Source organism: Porites lutea, chromosome 4 (assembly GCF_958299795.1).
Source record: "Porites lutea chromosome 4, jaPorLute2.1, whole genome shotgun sequence".
In the NCBI taxonomy this organism is placed as follows: Eukaryota; Metazoa; Cnidaria; class Anthozoa; order Scleractinia; family Poritidae; genus Porites; species Porites lutea.
Window position 1 is genome coordinate 32,611,924 of NC_133204.1, and position 20,107 is coordinate 32,632,030.

Consider the following 20,107-nt stretch of genomic DNA (forward strand, 5'->3'; position numbering starts at 1 on the left):
TTATATATAGATGCCATACTATTTTCTTTTATCACACTATTATTATAAACTCAACATAATAATCACTCATCACCAATGTGATTATGATTTTCCGTCATTCAATACTGTTACAGTAAGGAGTAAGGAGCCCAAAAGTGTAAACGCTTTCGATTTTATATTCACATTCTTTCGCACAGATTTAATCCAATCAGAAGCCAGCTGGAAACCGTCCTCGACTTCTGATTGGTTAATGTCTGCATGAAAGAATGTGAGTTAATTAAAGGAGGTCACTCCTTTAGGCTCCTTGTTGAAAAAATCATTATCATCATCATCATCATCCTCATCATTACTGAGCAGCGGCAGGATCGTATTACCTCTTCTAATTCAGGGTATTTGTACCACCCCCTTCCCAATCTCCACATCACCACCACCACCGCCTTCTTGTATAGCCCCACCCAATTTTGTCCCGCGGACCAAAAAGCCAAAAGTCTCTGGGTACGAAAATTGCAATGAGTATCGATCCCATCACGGTTGATTCGTCCACAGTCGTCCCTTATCATTTGTTAGCAGTAACAGAAAGGTCGCGGGAGGCTTTTACGGCATCTCGGGGAAGAGGACAATGAAGAAAGAGAAGGAAAAGGAAGACACTCCCCTTTTCCTTCCTCTCATCTCCCCCTCTGCGCATCTCCTACGCGCTTCCCTCGTTAATACTGTACCAACGCAATGGAAACAGCGGTTGTTTACCATTTACTCAACGTTTACGACAAGTATGGTTGAAAAGGCAGAAACGCAATACGGCTTTTCATGTCGTTCCAGTGGAAAGTTTCCGGGAGCAACAGAACATCTGAAATGGTAGTCCTGTTCTTCCAGACCAAGAGAGAATCTTGTCCAGACGGAATGTTCCAAACAGAAATTCGTGTTCCATTTGTGAAAAGCCTTTGACCTGTGAATTTTTGTTACCATTTGCATTGCACATACTGTAAACCGACCGGTTTGCCTGTGTAAAGTGGTAAGCAACCAGTTGGTCTGGCCTTTCTTTGTGTGGTCACTAAGCGACTGACAAGCGACGCGAACGACTTCGTAAATGCTAAAAGCCATGCCAGAAAGAAACCTCTGCTCGCGGGGTACAGAAGTACCCGATTCACACCGGCATAACACATCAACACTAAATTAACTGAATCAGTAATAATAAACTATGTTTAATAATTCTTTTTTCCATTCCAAAACAGTTTTAAAAAATACTTCACTTAAAAACTTTGATAGCTACAAGTTTAACTCTATACTTCCACGTAGAGTACGTAGAGTAACAGAGGTTTCATTAGGTCTTAATCAGTATCTCATTTAGTCCTTATATTTGCACACTGACGTCCTCGCACCAATTAAATATATTACATTGAAAAAAAGACAAGAAAGGACCCAGATGCACTAAAGACAACCTATTGAACCATTTTAGCAGATCGCAGTTTTTAAGGTAACGACAAAAACTCTGCAGCTCACACGTGCTCCTTTCAAACAATCAATGAGAATGAGCCCAGTTTTCTTATACCCTGCGAGGAGATGCTACAAGTTCGCAGTGTGTAGCCTCTACTCGCAGGGCGGGTCTGCCTCGTACCCAGACGTCTCTCTCGCGCGCGCAAAGGAAGGCGGGAAGGAGACTGCTGTCTGTACCCTTCCCATGGTCCCTTGCGGCTCATTACCAGTCGCTCGCCTCTACCTTGCCAAAAACGAAGCGCCTGAGGTGGAGGCTGAGGCCGGGTAGTTTCCCTTGAAATAAAAGAGACCCTTCAATTCAATGACGAGAACGACTACTCGGAGTACGAGATTTGACTGAAAGTTTTTTCGCGTACTCTCAAACAACAGACTCTCAGAAAACTTCATTGTACTTTTGAATCAAAAGAAAAGTTATCACTGTTATTTTTATTGAAGGAGGTTAAGCCCTCTCCCGATCGAAAAATGATAAATTTACAAACATTTGATAACTTGCCCGCCACTACGACATTATCGCTAAAAACTTGTAGTAGAATGACGACGGCTATCACGTTTTCCTGCCAAACTGACGCTCCCTCACTGGCAAGGACTACTTAGTATTGAGAAAATCTTGTACTCGTCTTAGAATCCAAAGGTCTCTAAAAACAAAAAAACCGTCAGAAGTGGCAAAATCCAATTGCTAAAACCTAGTTTTATAGCTATTTAAGAGAACTTTCCCCAAAATCAAATTTGAAGTACGTGTATTTCAACTTGCACTTTAAGCCTGAAACATTTCCTCTCTTTTGCGGATGGATTTTAACCCGTTTATTTGAAGACCAGAAATAACTACAAACTCTCTGCAACATCTGTTCATAATATTTGACAAATCAGAGAAAGAATTCTCTATTGTGTCACTTGCGTCTTTGTACACGAAGCAATCGTGTGCAATGCGCAAGTATTCTGTACATTGTATAATTTAGCCAATAAATGAATAAACTGCATGTTATCTACCATTGTGAGGTCCGAGTCTTGCTGGTGGACAACAAAGGACAGGAAAAGCTACCTCTTAAAACCAAACACAGGTTTACAACATAAACTCGATGAACTACAATTCATTTCCACCCTCGAGAAACAAAATCTGACTTTACAACACAAACACTCGAACTTTAAACTTTGTGTCCGAGTTAGCTGTGTGTATTATGAAGACAACAATTAATCCTTAACCTGTTCCAGGCTCCAAGGCCCCTCAACCACTCAGCCGGGTCAACTTTAGCCAGCGTTTATATGAGAAAAAGGTTTATCCCTTTACGCGAGTCAACAGCACCCGCACATGCTCTGACTGTTTAAGACAGCGCTCGCGCATGCTCTGATTGTCTCGCCTTGACCGGGTTGACCCGGCTGGGCGCGGCAAAGTGTTTTATGGAGAGAAGTTGACCTGGATAGGAGGGTGACCCTACCATCACAAAAGGATGAACCCGGCTAGGTGCGCCACCCTTTTAGCGGAGCCAACTTTTTGCTTCGTGTGTAAAGGGTTCGCTAGGATTGTAAGGAAATGAAAAGTTGGCTCGCCCAGGGTAGCTCTGGCAGGCGGGTGACCCTTCTGCCTGGGACAACTTTTTACTGGGCTGCCTGTGGCAGGCCCAGTCAGTCGGAGGGAAGACACGAGGTCTGGGACCAAGAAACGATGTTCTCACAGGCCCGTGAATCGGGATCAATGGGCAGTTGACTGTCTGTTTTAGTAAACTTCTCGTTTTCATACAAAATACATTATTCCTGTCTAGTGATAGCAGCCAAGTGAATTCGACTTTCGGCGGGTCTAGTCTACAACTGTACATATAAATAAGCCGTAAGAAAGTAATGTGCAGTGATCGTACTGAACTGATGCAAAAAAACGCGCGAGAAAATGGGCTTTTCCCGCCACCGCCTCCTTCCCAAGTTCACGCACGTCTTGTTTTTACTTGGCATTTTTTACAGGCGTTCCACTCCCTCCTATCTGAGAGCGTGGCACAAGTCAACCAGGGCTGCATTACGAGGCTGTCAATAGACCTCTTCAGCTTGAACGCTTTATTTCCTTGATATATGTCATGTGATAAAAAAAATCTTTCTTTTTAAAATTAGTCTCCCGATTTCGTCTTATTCACGTGCACACATAAATCAGGAAAGACAAAGGACAAATTTCTTTGACGCCTGCACTGGGAAAACATTAACATACTAGCTAAGGATTTCACTGATACCTAAATTCTCCATCAAAAGTTACCTTTAGCTTGTGTAGCTGTTGGTATTGTTATGCCTGGGGTACTTTCTGAATCAATTTAAGTTTCTGGGAAACTGCCCACCTACCCCTCCCCTAAGCCATCATTTTGCCCTAAGTGAGAAGTAAGTGTTATTGTTAGCTTAGGGGAGGGGAAGGTGGGCAGTTTCCTTGAAATCTAAATTGATCCTACTTTCTTAGTACCAGGTCATCAAGAAGGGAGATGAGAAGGAGTGAGGGGTTAACCCTTTAAGCCCCAATATCCACATACAAATTCTCCAAACTGATCTCTATACATTTCCTTTAAGAATTAGTTAAGAGAATTTGATAAAAGATCAAAGTATTTTCTCTTGGGTGATCATTTTATTATAAATTCTCATAACCTAATCTCATGACAATACATATGGATATCATAAGGAGAAATTTGCTGTTGGTCACTATTCAGACTTAAAGGGTTAACTTGCTCCCAGTCTTCTTGCAACTCTGCCACTAAAAAACTAAAATTCTAGCCCACTAAGCCCGTCAGCTAAACAGGCTAAAGTACTTTAAATTTCCTGTTTCTTGGACAGGTCAAGGTATTAGGATTCAACTATAATTTACAGATGCTGATAACAATAATAATATACTTTTTTAAAAAACCTCAACATATTGGTGAGGAACCTAATATGTTTTTGTTCTTGTTGGCAGATACCCTTCTGTTTTCCTGGACAGGAAGTTAAACAGTGCTAGGATTCCCTGTCTGCGACTGGATCTCTGGCCAGGATAGGCATAATCTGGTTCTATAAATCGAAGATAAAAAAAATGAGTATGAAAGTGGTCTGATACATTTACTCCACATTGTAAATTAAGACCTCACAAAATGATGTTTCTGTCACTAGATATTTGAAGTGGATTTTCTCCAACAAGACTAGCTACCACTCAACTCAATACATCAGTTTTTTGAGTCCCTCTGTGGTGACTGTTTTACCTCCCAGTAAATAGAGGATATTACATGGCTGCGCAGAGATACAAAATTTCTCTTCGAGTGTTGAAAAATATTTCACGAGTGAGTGCAGCGAATGAGTGAAATATTTTTTTCCAACACGAGAAGAGAAATTTCGTAAAACAAAGTAAAAACGGTAAATTTACTTCCAACTAGAAGGCTAGCCCAGTCGATTTTGAGACACAAATTTCCCTCCGAATATAAGCCCCTCAAAAAATGAGCCCCTCAAAAAGGGTCTTTGAAAAATATAAGCCCCAGGGCTTATTTTCGGAATTTTACGGTACCTGATATCAACTGGAGAGGCTTTTTTTTTTTCAAAGCAGTGCAAAGTCTTTGACTATGTTCACACTAAACTGGATAGCTTTTTGTGCCGAAAAGAAAAGCAAACCGTTATACATGTAGTCACAAACACCTATTCGATATGTGTCTCTCCACATTAGAGATCGATCGGCATGGTGCAGCATCGCTCTGTTACAGAAATTGTCCCAAAACCACTGTTCTGTGTGAACAGAAACCTTATCCGGTATGTTTCTGTGCCAGTGCAAAAGCTGTAAGGTTAGAGCAATCGCATAGGAAAAAAAGTGAATATAACTTCTTAGGAAAATTACTTTTGGGGGGGACTTGCTCTCAGTTGGCTTGTTAGTTCAATGGGCAGAGCATTGCACCAGTATCACAGAGCTCAAGGGTTCAAAATTCACACGAGCCTGTATTTTTTCAAGCATTCTTTTCTCAACTGCAATAATTGATAATCTTTTTTCAATGAATTCTTCACCCAGCAGTTCCCATATATAATTTTCATACATTCATAATTTCATCGTCATTCTTTCATAGCTTTAGGACAAACCTACTCAACGACTTGCTCCCAGCTGGCTTGTTAACTCAAAAAATTGTAGAGTGCTGCACCGGTATGGCAGAGTTCAGGATTCAAATTCTATAAAAGCCTGAATTTTTTTCAGGCTTTCTTCCTACAACTGCAAAAGTTGCATCTTTAACTGCACAATGATGTTTTTTCATTTAAATTCTTCACCCTGCAGTTCCTATATCTTATTTACCCCCCATAATTTTGCATGATCTTTGTTTTTCATCTCTCCTGGGTATTACAGCCATCCAAAGAGAAATTGAATTTTGAGGGGCAAATAAGGTGCATTTTGGAAGATGTGCAAGTGGCATAATTATATACTCCTATATAACTTGATTTTTTCATTTTTTTTTAAACTTTTTGGTGTGTTTTCATAACCTCCCTGATGACAGTTTAGTACCTTTTGTGTCCTCAGTTGCTGATGATGATGTTGGTAGTACATTCTCACTTGCAGACAAGGAAACAAAGAAAGCAAATGGCAGAATCCATAAACAAATTGTGAAATAAGCTAAGATCTGAAACAAAATGCAAGCACATAATCTGTTAGGGTTATTAGAGATTTGTTTATCCTCTAACTGCTTTAATGCACTTTATTCTCATACAGGTATTATAGGGTCAATATTACAGATTTAAAATACCATGTACATATGAACATATTTATTTACAAGCTTGTGGCACAAACACTTGACAGACCATGTTCTGAGTAAATGTAAGTTTACATGTATACTTACAGTGTGTGATACACGAAGAGGGTTTGGGGCAGGCATAGATCTAGGATAAATACTGACTGGGGGCAAGTTTCTAGGAGGGTCCAGAGGCATGCTCCCCCAGGAAATTTTTTAGATTTTAACTCCCTGAAGTCCCCTTTCCTGGGTTTCTAATTCATTCGGACAGGATAACTGCAGATGAATAATAATAATTATTATTGCTCTCCATCTGCATTTAACAGCAGGTGACAGAATGGTCTCTTAGGCCAATCAGAACTTCCAAAAATAATAATTTGAAAGGTTATGTCAATTTTTTAGGGGAAAAACCTTGTCCTAAAATGTATAATTATTGTTTCTACATCATGTTGTATGAAATTTAACCAGTTTGTTATTTTTGCATCATGATGAGGTAATTTGTAAATTGTATTATTTTGTTTACCTGCAGAGCACTTATGGAAGTTCTTAAGAGCAAATGTTACCAAAAATCAAACATTTTCAAAATTTCGTGGCAACAGCTCAAAAATCGATTCGGCCCATAATCTCATTTTAGGTAGACCTTAATGTAAAACAAAACACTGCATAGTTCATTTTACTAAGTATCGATTAGTTTTCGAGAAAATCGATAATCACTGAATTTTGTGAAAACGCCGCCTTTTCAATGTAAAATTTAGGGCGATTAACGAGTAAGTAAAACACTCTAGAGCAATAAAATCTACCACATATTGTTGACCGATGTCAAAAAATACCGTTAAAGCAATTTTTATCAATTCTCGGCTATTTACTTTTAAAATCTAATTTAATTTGCCCGACCTATTTTTATCGAGAAGAAAACTTATCTAAAATTAGCCTATTATTTAAGCTCGTGGTACTGCATATAATTCGTTGAAAACCTAGCGTTTAAAAGTCAAAGAGTTGTTCTTTTAGAGTGCCAAAGGATTTTTTGGGGAAATGATTCAGAGCGAAGAAATTGATTTTTAAAGTTGGATAAATTTCGGTGTTTCAACTTGTCCCAAACGTCACATGACACTGCAAGCACACTACACTTGACAGAAGCACCTAAAAAGTTAAGCAGAATACATTAAGTCGAGGTCTGTTTTAACGTATAGAATCTAACCTTTTTGTCTTCAAATCAATGATGAAGAAAACTGTATTTCTGCAGGTCTCGTTTGGTTCGTGAACCAATCGTTCAAAATAATTTCCCACGACATGATAGCGGCACGGTGGCATTGTTTGTTTTGCATGCTTTGGACGTTGGTTTTTGTTGTGCGTTTTCACTGCCTCCATTTTCCTCAAAAATGGTATAGGAGTGCCTTTCGTAAGTCTTCTTTGCCGAAACATTAGTTTTGAACTGAGCAGTAAACCAAAGCGGAACCAAGAGACCTCAAGTCAAAAATATATGTTATCACGTGGGTGTTGTGAAATACCGCTTCATTCAAGTGAAATCTACAACTGCAGAAAGACAGGACTGGAACATGGAACAAGTGACTAGTGGATCTTAGCGATTTTTTATTAAATATCAGAGTAAAAATAGAAGGAAAACAAATAGGATCGCTATAGAAAATATGATCGCTATAGAAAAATCATTGCCTGAGGAAACAAAAAAAAATTTTCGGCGTTGCCCTGGGGAAAAATCTTGTGAAATGATAAAAACGTCGTCGCTATCACTTTTTTTTCAAATAAATTTAATTAAGAATGTCGGTACTAATTTAAAAACGGGTGCCAGTTTTTGTTTGTTTTGAGCAAACGGAGAGAATTTGTTTGCAGTCCAAAAGTAGAAATCTTCATTTTGTAACAGCTTTAGTGAAACGTTAGTAAACACAGAGAGTTGCGACGCGTGTCATTGCGTGAATATGGAGGTGTGCTGTTCTTTTAAGTCCACCGTAGGAGGAATGTGTGGATTTGACACGAGAGACAGGAAAAAAGAAACACAAATTATCCCTTTACTGGCCTGTTCAAAAGCAATTTCGAACCACACAGCCAGCCTGGGGTTTTCCGGTCCAATGGACGAAGTTGACCTTATCCTCAGCAGAGCAGCAGTATTTACTCAACCTGCAAACATAAATTCTATGACCATTTGTCCATTACATCGCGAAAAGCTTGGTTTGGGCTGGAGGCGAGGATCCACTGCGAGGTGTAGAGTTCCAGAGGCATTGTCCAATCATGACAGAAGAGGGAAAAAGTGGCCAAAATGTGACCGAGGAATCGGGAAAATTGATTCACAAATAATTTTAAAGAAAACTGGAGTATTTCTTCAAATAGGCTCGGGTAAGTTTGCAGTTTGCAAACTTTGTTTCACTGTAGTGACCTCTCTTCGTTTCCTTAAAAATATTGACTTTAAGTTTAAGCCTTTGACTTTAATTTTCTTAGGTATTTGCGCATCTTGTCGGAAAACCCTCAGGCTGCTTGTAGCAGAAGAAAAAGAGTCGTCAGCCATAGGAAGTTCGACTTCTCGTTCCACTGACGCCAGTGTGTTAATGCAGATGGAAAACTTGAATCTGGTAAGCTTTGATCCACATTACGCTATTTATAGTCAGCCTGTCTTCTGTCATCCTGTTAAGTATCAGGCAAAACACACCATGCAGGTCCTCCCTATTCAATCTGTTTGTCTCCATAATGTGAGAGGGGACTTGTGACTAATCACATCATAATTTTTTTCCTCAAAATGCGTAGAATATTGGGCTGGTTCCCGCGGATTTTCGCTGAGGCTAGATACAAGAAAATTATACTACGAAAAAATCTCTGCTACCGGCTTTCGTCATACAAAAGTAAGTTTTATGTTCATATGGGATTTTGACATGTTTTAATCCGGATACTCTCTCTAAACTATAACTCAGAAAGAAAGATACCGTGAGGAGACTGGAACGAATGATTGGTTTCTGTAGTTAGCCACGCTTTGTTAAATTGTCATAGATGTTTAAATCTATTTGTAATCTCCCCCCCCCCCCCCCTTTTCCCTTGCCGTATTTTTTCTCCTGCATTTAAATTTTCCCTCTTATTCTCTTCTTTTTCATTTGTTTTGTGGTTTAGAAAGAGAAGGATGAGGGGGAGGAGTTGGAAGAAGAAGAAGAGGAAAGTGAAATCTCTTTCACCCTAATAACAGGTCCTATATTAGAAAGTAGTCTCTATGAACCATCTTTTGTTGAAGAGAAAACTGTAACGCCAAGGGAGAAGTTGAACAAATTCCTGATTTCAAGAGATATTAGTCCAATTCGCCATTCCCTGGAAACACCATGGGCAGAAGCTTCCGAGCGGACGAAAAGGCTTTATACTAGAAAGGTACGACAAGTTGTTAATGCGTGCTTGGATGAGATTGTACCTGGGGAAACTGAGACTTTATTGTCTTCACTGGTTAAATCAGAGCTTGACGAAAGTGCTATTGACTCCTCTCTGATGGAATGTTTGGCCGAATGTTATAACAACGCAGACCATTGGAGCTCTCGAAGGCAGATTTTGTCCATCATGGCGGATAAGGTGAATTTCAAAGATTTGCAAAGATGGATACCTAATTTGTCCAGGTATCGTTTTAACATAGCTAGACATCATTTATTACTCCACGGTAGAGGTGCGAACGTACAATCTGTTTAATAAAGGCACAAGAATGTACATTGCGCCAGAGAAACTCGATCATTTTTTGTCGTTCATCACCAGTACCCACATAATTCAAGACTTGCCTTTTGGCGAGAAAACTCTGAAACTGTCCACAAATACGGAAATAAAGGTTCCCAATGTTGTTCGAAGTTTGATCCCTGAGCACATTGTCCTTCAGTATCTAAGCTACTGTAGTGATGTGGGCTTCGTACCAATGAGTCGCAGCACGCTATTGAAAGTTCTCAGTGTATGTTCCGCATCTACGAGGAAATCTCTGCAAGGTTTGGACTATGTTTCAGCTGCCGGCGCCAAAGCTTTTGACGAACTAGAAGAAGTGATAGACAAGCTTGGAGATAATTATGGAAAGGGTTTCACGTGGGCTAAGGTGCAGAAAGAGAAACTTCATCTAGCGAAACGCTACCTAAAAGGTGACTATAAGGTAAGATTGCTTCTGTCTAAGATATTTTAGTTTTCTTGTTTTTGCTTCTACGGTTAGTGCACATCAAAGGGATAATAAACCATAAAGAATTTAACAGACTGGTAAAATTGTGCAAAGATAGACATATTCGATATATTCGTAATGATGAAACACTGCGTTTCTTGGCACTATGGGTGCATTAATTCGTGGCCGAAAAAACTGTGATAGATAATGCGTAGAATTACTTTTTATATAGTGTCGTGTCCCGGCAAAGCATGTTAGAAATGAAGCAGAAAAGGATATTGTAGAATCTATGAGCATTTGATGTAGAGCCAAAGTTACCTGTATATACGTTTTTCTTAATGCCAGATTGGTATATTGTGCTTTCATGTTCACTTATTGATATATGCTAAATAGCTTTTTGTGTTTCTAAGGTTCACGTATCTGAAGAATCGAAGGTCCCAGATCATTGTTGGACATATGCCCTCAGCTATCCTCAAGATAACGATTACATCACAGTCTGTAATCATGAGCACGATTCAAAATGCGACAGATGCGAACTTCTCCCAACATTATTGCGTGAAATCAAGTCAGTTATTGGCAGTGTTAACTGTAGCGCTGAAGAACGAGACGAGATGGAGTATGAAATCTCACAGTCAATTCAGAGTATTGAAGCTTGGAAGGCCCATCTCCTTCGCGCTATAAATCAGGATGCCGCAAGACATGAAATTCTGGAAAATCTTAATGCACAAGCAGTGTTAGTGGTGACGGACTGGGCAATGAAGTTTCTGCCGAGAAAATTTCGAGAAAGTCAAAGCGACTGGTTCGGAAAACGTGGCATACCCTGGCATATCAGTGTAGCATTGAGGAAGAATGCAAATGATGAAACTGAATTGTTTACTTTCGTTCATGCCTTCGAAAGCTGTAACCAGGATAGCTCCACTGTACTCGCCATTGTTGATGACGTCTTTCGTCAACTTAAGGAAATCATGCCAGAAGTCAACTCTGTTTATATGCGGAGCGATAACGCAGGATGCTATCATAGCGCGTTTACATTACTTTCAGTCTACCATGTTGCTAGCGAGCATGCAATTGAACTAAAGCGGTTTGACTTTTCCGATCCCCAAGGCGGAAAAGGATCTTGTGACCGTAAGGCCGCGACAATTAAAAGTCACATGCGCACCCATCTCAATTCTGGCCACGACATAGAGACAGCCTCTCAAATGATGACGGCCATTGAGTCATCTGGCGGAATTTCTGGTGTCCTGGTGACGGTAAGCGGGCCACAACCTGCTGCAAAGTCCACTCCAGTAAAATGGGAGGGCGTTAGTTTCATTAACAACATTTCATACACCCAGGAAGGTTTGCATGTTTGGAGAGCTTATGGAATTGGCTCTGGCAAATTTGTACCCTGGAGCAACTTCCGCCAACAAGTTGGCAGTCTTCCTCAGCTAAACAAACAGAAACAGAGTTCTAGTGCTGAAGTATCTTTCCAAACTGCCAAAGCCAGGAGTAAACCAAAGCAAACACCGGTTTTAGAAGAAGCCCCACAGAACAGAAATAACAGCGACGACGATGAAAGCTGTAACGACGAAGGAAGCGATCTTTTTTTCTGTCCAGAAGAGGGATGTGTCAAGTCCTTTCTACAATACTCATCGCTAGAAAAACATCTGGACTGTGGTAAACACAAGTATGCCCTGGAACAGGAAACACTGTACGACAAGGCAATGACCATGTACGCCACCAAACTGGAGCGTGGTGCTGGCGTCCTACCAGAAATAGTTGATGAACGTGCATCTATGTCAGTGGAGGATGATGGCTCCGTGCTACCGATGGGATGGGCTCTTAAGTCAGCAGGAGTACAAAGAAAGAATCTCACGGTGGCGCAGAAAAACTATCTGACTGAAGTCTTTCAAGTTGGAGAACGCACTGGGCAAAAAGCAGATCCAGCGAGCGTCTCAAAGGCAATGCGAAGAGTAAAGCATAGTGATGGCTCTAATATCTTCGACAAGTGCGACTACCTCACACCACTACAAATAGCAGGATTTTTTTCTCGCTTGTCAGCAAAGAAAGCTTATAGTGTGGAACAATCCAGTGAGGAGGAAGAACTAGAAAGGAATGAGCTGATAACAGAGAGGGCAATCGAAGAAATGTCCAACGAAGTAACGACAGCATTAGCTCTTCAGCATCCCATCATGTACGAAACATACAACATCTGTGAGATCGTAGGTCAGTCTAGGCTGGCGAAGTTTTCGATACGAACACTGCAGAACATCTGTGCAGCCTTAGAACTGGATGTAACATCGATGACTGGCAAGCGCAAGCAGCCCTATATGGAAATTATTGAAGGCATTGTGGCCAGGTGTGGCTGTAAAACTAGTAAGGCTGACTAGAATATGTAGAGATTAACCTACGAAATAGTCAGTGATGTCGAGAATGTCTTACTTGAGGTAAACTGAAATTGATGGCTCTGTTTGACGCTATGTGTGTCGTCTATAGAACGTTTTAGAGACACTCCTTTACGAGTGACGACTGGCGGGGGTTGTAAATTGTCCCGTCAAAATTATCCTGGTAGATTTTACGATAGAATTCAGGGAAAAGCCAACAAAAGGAAAAGTGTTATATGAAATGTAACAAGTTGTTATAAATTAGTTAAGTCTGTGGAGAGAAAAGGAATCACAGCCACGCCCACAAACGGAAAATCTTGTACATCTTCAAGTAGATTTAAAGATTACTCAGAATTTTAAAAGGGGGATGGTCTAATGTGAACTTTTTTCAAGCTATCCCATGACTAACAATTTAAGGCCAATCATAAGGAATCTTCCAATTTCATTTTTTAAATTATTTTTAACTGCATCACGTGGTCAACCAAGCCTTATTTTATCGAGAAATCCTTCGAGTTGAACCGCCCACTGGACAGAGAGCAAACCGTTCTCCTTTTGTAGGCCTACAGTGTCTAATAATACTCTTCTTGTAAAAAGAGTTAGAGGAATGGTAAGAAGTGATATGCGTCTCGTCCTGACGAAAACTTTAGTTAGAGCGGGACTGGCACTAGTCAATGAACACCAGTCTCAGCTGCAAATTGTAATGATTCGGGAACCATTCCGAACTGATTTTGCATACACTTTTTAGGGTCAATGTTTTGATACAGAAAAACTAGAGCTACACGTTTAGAAAGTGACGAGGATCGTTAGTTACAATTTTCGAACACTGGAGGCGGGAGGGCGTAGTCGATCACGTGGCCAAGTAATTTGCATTTCTTTTTTCAATTTTTTTTAAAAGTTTACTTTACTTTACTATCTATCATTCCTCGTGGATGTCTTTAACAATAGTTTTTGGAAAATGTGCATAAAAACCACCTAGTCTTTGTTAAAATTAGTTTATCGAGGAATTCATTATCCGTGACCGGTCGTGTCCGGGTGATCCCGTTTAACCCACTGAGGCAATAATGTTCTTACCCTTTTAATAGCTGGAGACCATTACCGGGCTGAATTGTTGAAAAAAAAAGAAACTAGCTGATGGTCAAAGCCAAGTGTTAATTTTTTCCAAACTTGAGATGTGGCAACGTCTTTCTTGTACAAGGCAATGAATTCGTCATGGCACCTGCATTTAATCACGTATACTTTCTAGTTCGATTTGGGGTAAAGCTTTTAGTTAAGCTATGGTTGAAGTGCAAAAACGCGTTGTGTTTCATCTTCGACAGTTTTGAAATTAATTCAGAGGCTAGTAAGAACTTCTTGAAGATGGTTTATGTGGTTTATCGCCGTAGAATATAGCTGAGGGTATAAAAATTAATGTAAAAATTGATATTGAAACTAAAAAGACTCATAAGTCTGAAATGTTTAACAGCAGCATTATATAAAGGGTTCATGATTTTCCAGTCACAAAAAGTCCGTGCACATGAACGTCCGCTCTCACTTCCGGAAATAATAATTGGTCACGCAACCGTTGAGTTGCCATAAATACATGTTCTGCGAATCCAACTTGCTGAAAACGCCCAGCTCCGTTTTGGCTACGTTCGCAAGTAAAATGTAAGTTGTTAGTATACTATGAAAGTGTGGAAGTCTTCATGTGCTGGTAAAGAAGGTTAAACGACCCTTTAATTTCATGATCAAAAGATTTGATTCTTGTGCGAAATTGTCACGGATTTAAGACATGTTTTGAGACAAACGGCTCGTTAAATTGTTTGCCTTTGGTTTGCTTATTAGTTCGAAAATGATTTTGGAGAAAAGACAAACGAAAATGACTTTTTAAATCTGATCTCTGATCTTGAATTCAGAGATAATTGGTCGGGAAAACTTCCCAACAAAACATCTCACGTCTGGTCCTCACCCCGCGCGGTGTAAACAAACATGACAGCTGCGTTATCTTGACAAATTATCTCGTAGTTTGATTAAAATTTGTATCAAACGAAGTGACAGCAGAAGTACAATGTATGTCTTTGATTTTAAAACATGTTGGTTAAATTTTTACGTCAATCCCGCTTTTGATTGAATGCTATGCTTGGAAAACTTGTATTTCTGTGTGTTTACTACATAAATTGGAAGGTCGGTTAAAACAGGGCATTGTATCCAACTTTAAAATTGAATTTCTTCGCGTTAAATCATTTCCCCCAAAAATCCTTTGGATATGTAAAAGAACGATTATTCGGCTTTCGAAATCCAGATTTTTCGACGTATTTCATTTAGTACCACATACTTAGATTAAAGGTTATTTTTTGGCATTTTTTGATCTTGATAAAAGAGTGTTCGCGAAATGTTATTATATTTTCAAAGTGAAAAGAAAAGAATTGCTCAATTTGCTTTTGATACATATTTTGGTATCATTCTATAAGATTTAGTAGATTTTATTTCTCTAGAGTGTGTTATTTCGTTACGCGAAGCATTCTTTTTCGACCTAAATTGTACGCTCAAAATGTGGCAAATTCTCAGGATTCGGTTATTATTGATTTTCTCGAAAACTAATCGATATTTAGCCAAACGAACTATGCAGAGATTTGTTTTACATTAAGGTCTACCTAACCTGAGAATATGGGCCAAATTGAATTTTGAGCTGTTGCCACGAAATGTTTGACCGATGGTAACATTTGCTCTTAAGAACTCTTTGAAATGTGTCTGTGGGTTGCAGATCAAATTTGCATTTGGAAGTGTTGGTTTTTAAGAAGAGGGGAAAACCGGAATACCTGGAGAAAAGCCTCTCTGACTCAGGCAAGGGAGAGAACCAACAACAAATTCAACCCATGTATGGTGTCAATGCGGGGGTTCAAACCTGGGCCACATTGGTGGTAGGCACCACCTTTGCTCCCCAACAAAAACCCTTTTTTTCTTCAGTGTATCCCACTTAGTGCAAAGAAGGGGAAAGTTGTATGGATACAAGCTCTTGTGTATGTCCACTTACATTTCTGCTTGCAAAAGAAAAAAGCACACATAAAAATGCAACACACAAAAACTGTACCTCTGAAAATGGATACCAAACAGATGAGAAGAAGTCAAATGCCAAGTAATGATTAACAAACACCATAGCTGAAATTACAACAAACATTTATAATAATATTATAAATATTGTCAACACAAATTATTAGAGCAAACTGTATACCAAAGAGAAACAATAAATTTTGGTGAAATTTGAGGCAATACAATTTGTGTACAGCTGTAATTTGACCTAACAGGAACAAAAGTTATTACAGCGGTCGACTTGTGAACAACATATTCAGTTTTTTTTTATTTTGTTTTTTTTACAGTGACCATACAATCGGTTCAACTAGTTTTAAATTTAATTACCATAGCGCACACTAAAAGCTTAAAGCAGTGCATATCTTCTTTACGCAAGAATTTTTTTCTCCTTTTCAAACGTCTTAATTTTGATACCAAGAGAGAGTTTTAAATAGTCTTAAAAGATGAGATAAAAACCGTGTTACAAGTTATATTGAGACAGAAAACTACTTCTTAAGTGAAAATATTTATTTGAACATAACTGAAGACTTTGCAAAGAATGAATTACACAAGCCATAGCGTATGCAGGAGACAACACTCACGTCATTCACTCACAATCTAGCCAATCGAAAAAACTGAATTTTCTTTCTTGACCAGATCTTGCCTTCGGCTTTGTAAACAAGAGATCTGGGTACGAGATTACTCTCACATTTTGGTTGCCAGGGGCCACTTCATGCTCATATTAATGATTTTGTTGGAGGATAATTTGACTGCACCCATGCCCATTAGGCAAGTAAGCTTTAACCTTTAAGATCAAAATCTGAATTCTCATTTGTCATCCCTATTCATTTCTTACAGAGGTAGTGGGGAGAAGTTGATAAAATATCAAGCAAATTCATCTTGTGCGATCTTGTCCGTAATTCTCATCTTCACTCTGTTTTATGTACAAAGCATCAATACTACAACGAGAAATTTGATGCCGATCACTCTTTGGGCTTATAGGGTTAAAAGTTACTTGCCCAGCAAGAAAATCTTCTTTTCGCAGACTAATGGTACTGGACGGGACTTTTTGGGAGCCTAGCCTGACAAAGCCATTGAGTTACAAAGGTTAGTTTAGTTGCATTTTCAGGTACATGTAACATGTATGGTACAGGGAAATGCTGATAAAAACTACATTGCTGAGACTTAAAATAGTGTCTGTCATAAGTCTGCAGTAGTAAGATACAAAAAATAACAGGAGTCTTTTCAGTCAAATGTCTGAGGTTTCCAGGTATTTAGAAGCTCTCTGTGTTTATGGTGCGTCCATAATATATCAAGATGTTCCTAGATTTTAAACTCTTAAATTTTATCATACAACCATACAATCGAAAAGTGAACTAATAAGAAAAAAAAAAAGAACATAATAATTTTTTTATGTCATGTAATTTTTGTTTTTCTTTTGTTTTTGGCAATGGCATTATGCTAATGAAGTTGAAACAAAAGAAAAACAAAAATTACCTGAGATAAATAATTAACTACAGCACAAATCTTTTTTTTCTTTCATTGCATACCCACACTTCCAATAAATACAGGTGAAGTCAGCTGGATAAAAGGAAAATCCTTAAGTAGTAGAAAATAAAGTCCATTTGTAAGGATCCCAGCAATAATTATACTGAAAGGAAATGATTCCAACACAAGAAGCCCTAGGTACACTACTGTTGTTGCCTGTTCAAAAAGTCAAAACAAAATAGGAATTATTTCAAATATACAGTTGAAGATCTTGTAAGAGACCAGCTAAGAAATTCAAAAGAGTTTTAAAAAAAGGTTTAAAGGCTTGTTTATAGTGGAAAGTGCACTTAGCTTATCCAGCTACTTTATGGGTACTCCATTCAAATACATGTACAACATAACAGGATAAAGAACCCTAACCAGCAGGAGGCAACCACTTGGCTATTTACAAGCATGGCCGAGGATTTGAACTCGAGACGACCAAGAACAAATCTGGCAAGTGGCCAGAGTGGGACATGAATCAGGGACTGCTGGATTGCAAGACCAATGCACTGACCACTCAGCAACACTACCTCCCTAAGAGTTGTTGACTCCAGAGCTGGTCCATTTCGAGAATGGGCTTTTATAAGCAACTATGTGATAAAAAATTCCAGGACAAATAAGAGCTTTTGTCAGAAAGTATTGCATATGACCAATGAGTCATATGCTGATGGTTAAGACTGGCATTGCACTTTGTCATTACGTATCACATACAAAGTTAATGTGTGTACAAAGCAAAGAACCATTACCGCTTCAAGTATTTATTAGCCTAAATTGTATCACTAAGTGAATTCTGCTCACAGCAGGCCTTCTAATCGAATGCAAAAAAAGGAGGTCACATTATGCAACACAAAAGGTCTATTATGTGGAAAAAATACCTTAATATACACCCTCTACAGAGTACATAATGTATATTTCACTATGAATAATAATCTATCCTTAGCTGTCGCACCACACCATTGTTACAAGTAGAAATTTAAGGAGCTGTATGTGATGATTTCAAAGAAAAGGGACTTTAAATTAGCATTAGGAATAAATGGTGAGGATGGTTGGAATTCATCACTGTGCATTCCTGTATCACAAGGGATAGGGTACTACCATAATAATTAGTGTAATGGATGTCACTAAGATTTCAAGTTACTGGGCAAATACACTGTACAACAAGCAGGCAGGGAATCAAATGGGTAGTGATTTCTTTTGGTTTTATTTTTGTTCTATTTTCGTATGAAAGTAGCTACGTTCATAGTAGCCAGGGGAAATCCCCGGGCCCCAGCTCTTAATGACAGCCCTGCCCTACCCTGGAAAAGCCTTGAGATACAGGGATGCACAGTTATAGATTAATTGCCATGGGACTACATCATTTGGCATAAGTAATTACTACTTAAGCTATGTAGTCTCACGGCATGTGCCCTTCACAGGAATGTGCTTTAGGTAAAGGTATGGTTTTTGTAGTGCTCAATACTTGAGTAGAAGGGTTTGCTTGAAACAATGGCCTTCAGATAAACAGTACCAACAAAGCACTGATAGTACATGTTTATGCAATCCGCCTTTAAAAAGTAAAAATTAACCGCTCACAACACAAGCGGCAAGCCTACGTACACGATCTGCAAGTTACCTGTCTAACGCTTACAGGTGAAAATAGGCACCCCAGTTGCAAACGCGCTGACATGCCTGAATTATTTAAAGTTGACTGATTGATTTAGCTTAATAATACTTACCGCAATAGTACACTTAATTACTTTTGCTGTTACGACTGTGTATTCCTCAACAAGCTCGGCCAAGTAGAAAAGAGCAGCAGCTACGCCAAAATTAAAAGGCACATGTATAAATAAAAACACCCTTGCAAAAGGCGACTCCGCCTTTAAAGCATTACACAGGTAACGGATCTTCAGAAATTCCTTGAACATACCTAGAGCAAGTGTCAAGAAGATAACATGGAATATCATAGAAATCCAACTTAAAATGTAAAGAAACATCCTGGATGAAGTTCTCCTGTAACTCTCCTCGAGTTGTAGGTCAAAACATAGAACGTGCACAAAATCCTCCGCGCTTGGTATCCACTCCCTGAAAAGAGTTGGTAACCGCTCCTTATTCGCTTGGTGGCCGCTCCTTTTTAGGCCTACAGAAAAAGAGATACTGAAAGGGTTTAATTTTTGCGACAACCGGTTGTTTGTCCCTGATGAACAAACGTTTTTAACCATGTTAAAACTGACGAACTCTACATCGAGAATACTCAACGTGAGGCCCCGGGGAGAGGGTCACTTTTATGGCCTACACGGGAGGCTCTGCTCGAAGGCGACCTCTTTTAGTAGGCTTCAGGTATGCAAAAGGGTGGGGCCGTTTAACTAGTTGAATTAAGTATATGAAAGGCAAGTGTAGGGAAATCAGTTAATTCGGCCCGCAAAAAAAAAAAAAACAAATTGGCTTACAAATGCATAATCATGGCTTTGGAAAATTCGAGAAAACGTTCTGAACAGAGTAGAAGACGAATTGGACCTCGGAGTGGAGCCTCCCTGTAAAAAACTTTGTTGAATACCCCCTTGGGCTTAAGACAATGAATGAGAGGCTCAGAATATAGTTTTTTTAGTTGTTTAGTAGACGAGCTCATTAACCAGGGGTAGCATATATCGACTTTCTGTAGCTAAATAATCGTCGCAGTCTGGAAGCCTACAAGTCTTTTTGTCTCGGTTCATTTGTTGAAGAGTGTTCGCAATACAGCAAACTATCCTGTATGTGGTATGAAAAGGTATGGCGGAAAAATCTAAAGTATCGCCATTTTCGTCCCAAGAGCCCATCGTTTGCCTTGCACCGTACTGCAGGCCTGTGCACTTGGCCGTGATTATCAAAGCGGCTCCTACCCGGGGCGTGCCGCGTAGCCTGTGTGGCAGGCATTAAAA

General features: G+C 39.3%; 1 protein-coding gene across 1 annotated transcript; it reads right to left on the minus strand.

Moving 5' to 3' along the window:
• Positions 1-1,046: 1,046 nt before the first annotated feature.
• LOC140933324 (protein TEX261-like) lies at positions 1,047-19,257 on the minus strand. The gene is made up of 6 exons (XM_073382856.1): positions 19,120-19,257; positions 18,929-19,008; positions 17,234-17,387; positions 15,706-15,773; positions 5,939-6,053; positions 1,047-4,476 (listed from the first exon to the last, which is right to left on the minus strand). The coding sequence occupies exons 1-6, from the start codon at positions 19,184-19,186 to the stop codon at positions 4,358-4,360; spliced, it is 603 nt and encodes a 200-aa protein (XP_073238957.1). The 5' UTR covers positions 19,187-19,257; the 3' UTR covers positions 1,047-4,357.
• Between the last annotated feature and the right edge of the window lie 850 nt (positions 19,258-20,107).

Bases quoted from the DNA above. Each gene is read 5' to 3' on its own strand.
- LOC140933324 (XM_073382856.1), bottom strand. From the start codon at position 19,186: ATGTTTCTTTACATTTTAAGTTGGATTTCTATGATATTCCATGTTATC. The intron at 17,388-18,928 runs GTAAGTATTATT...CTTTTTGAACAG, and splicing joins TAATTAAGTGTACTATTGCG to GCAACAACAGTAGTGTACCT. The intron at 4,477-5,938 runs GTACTAAACTGT...TTCGATTTATAG, and splicing joins AGCAACTGAGGACACAAAAG to AACCAGATTATGCCTATCCT.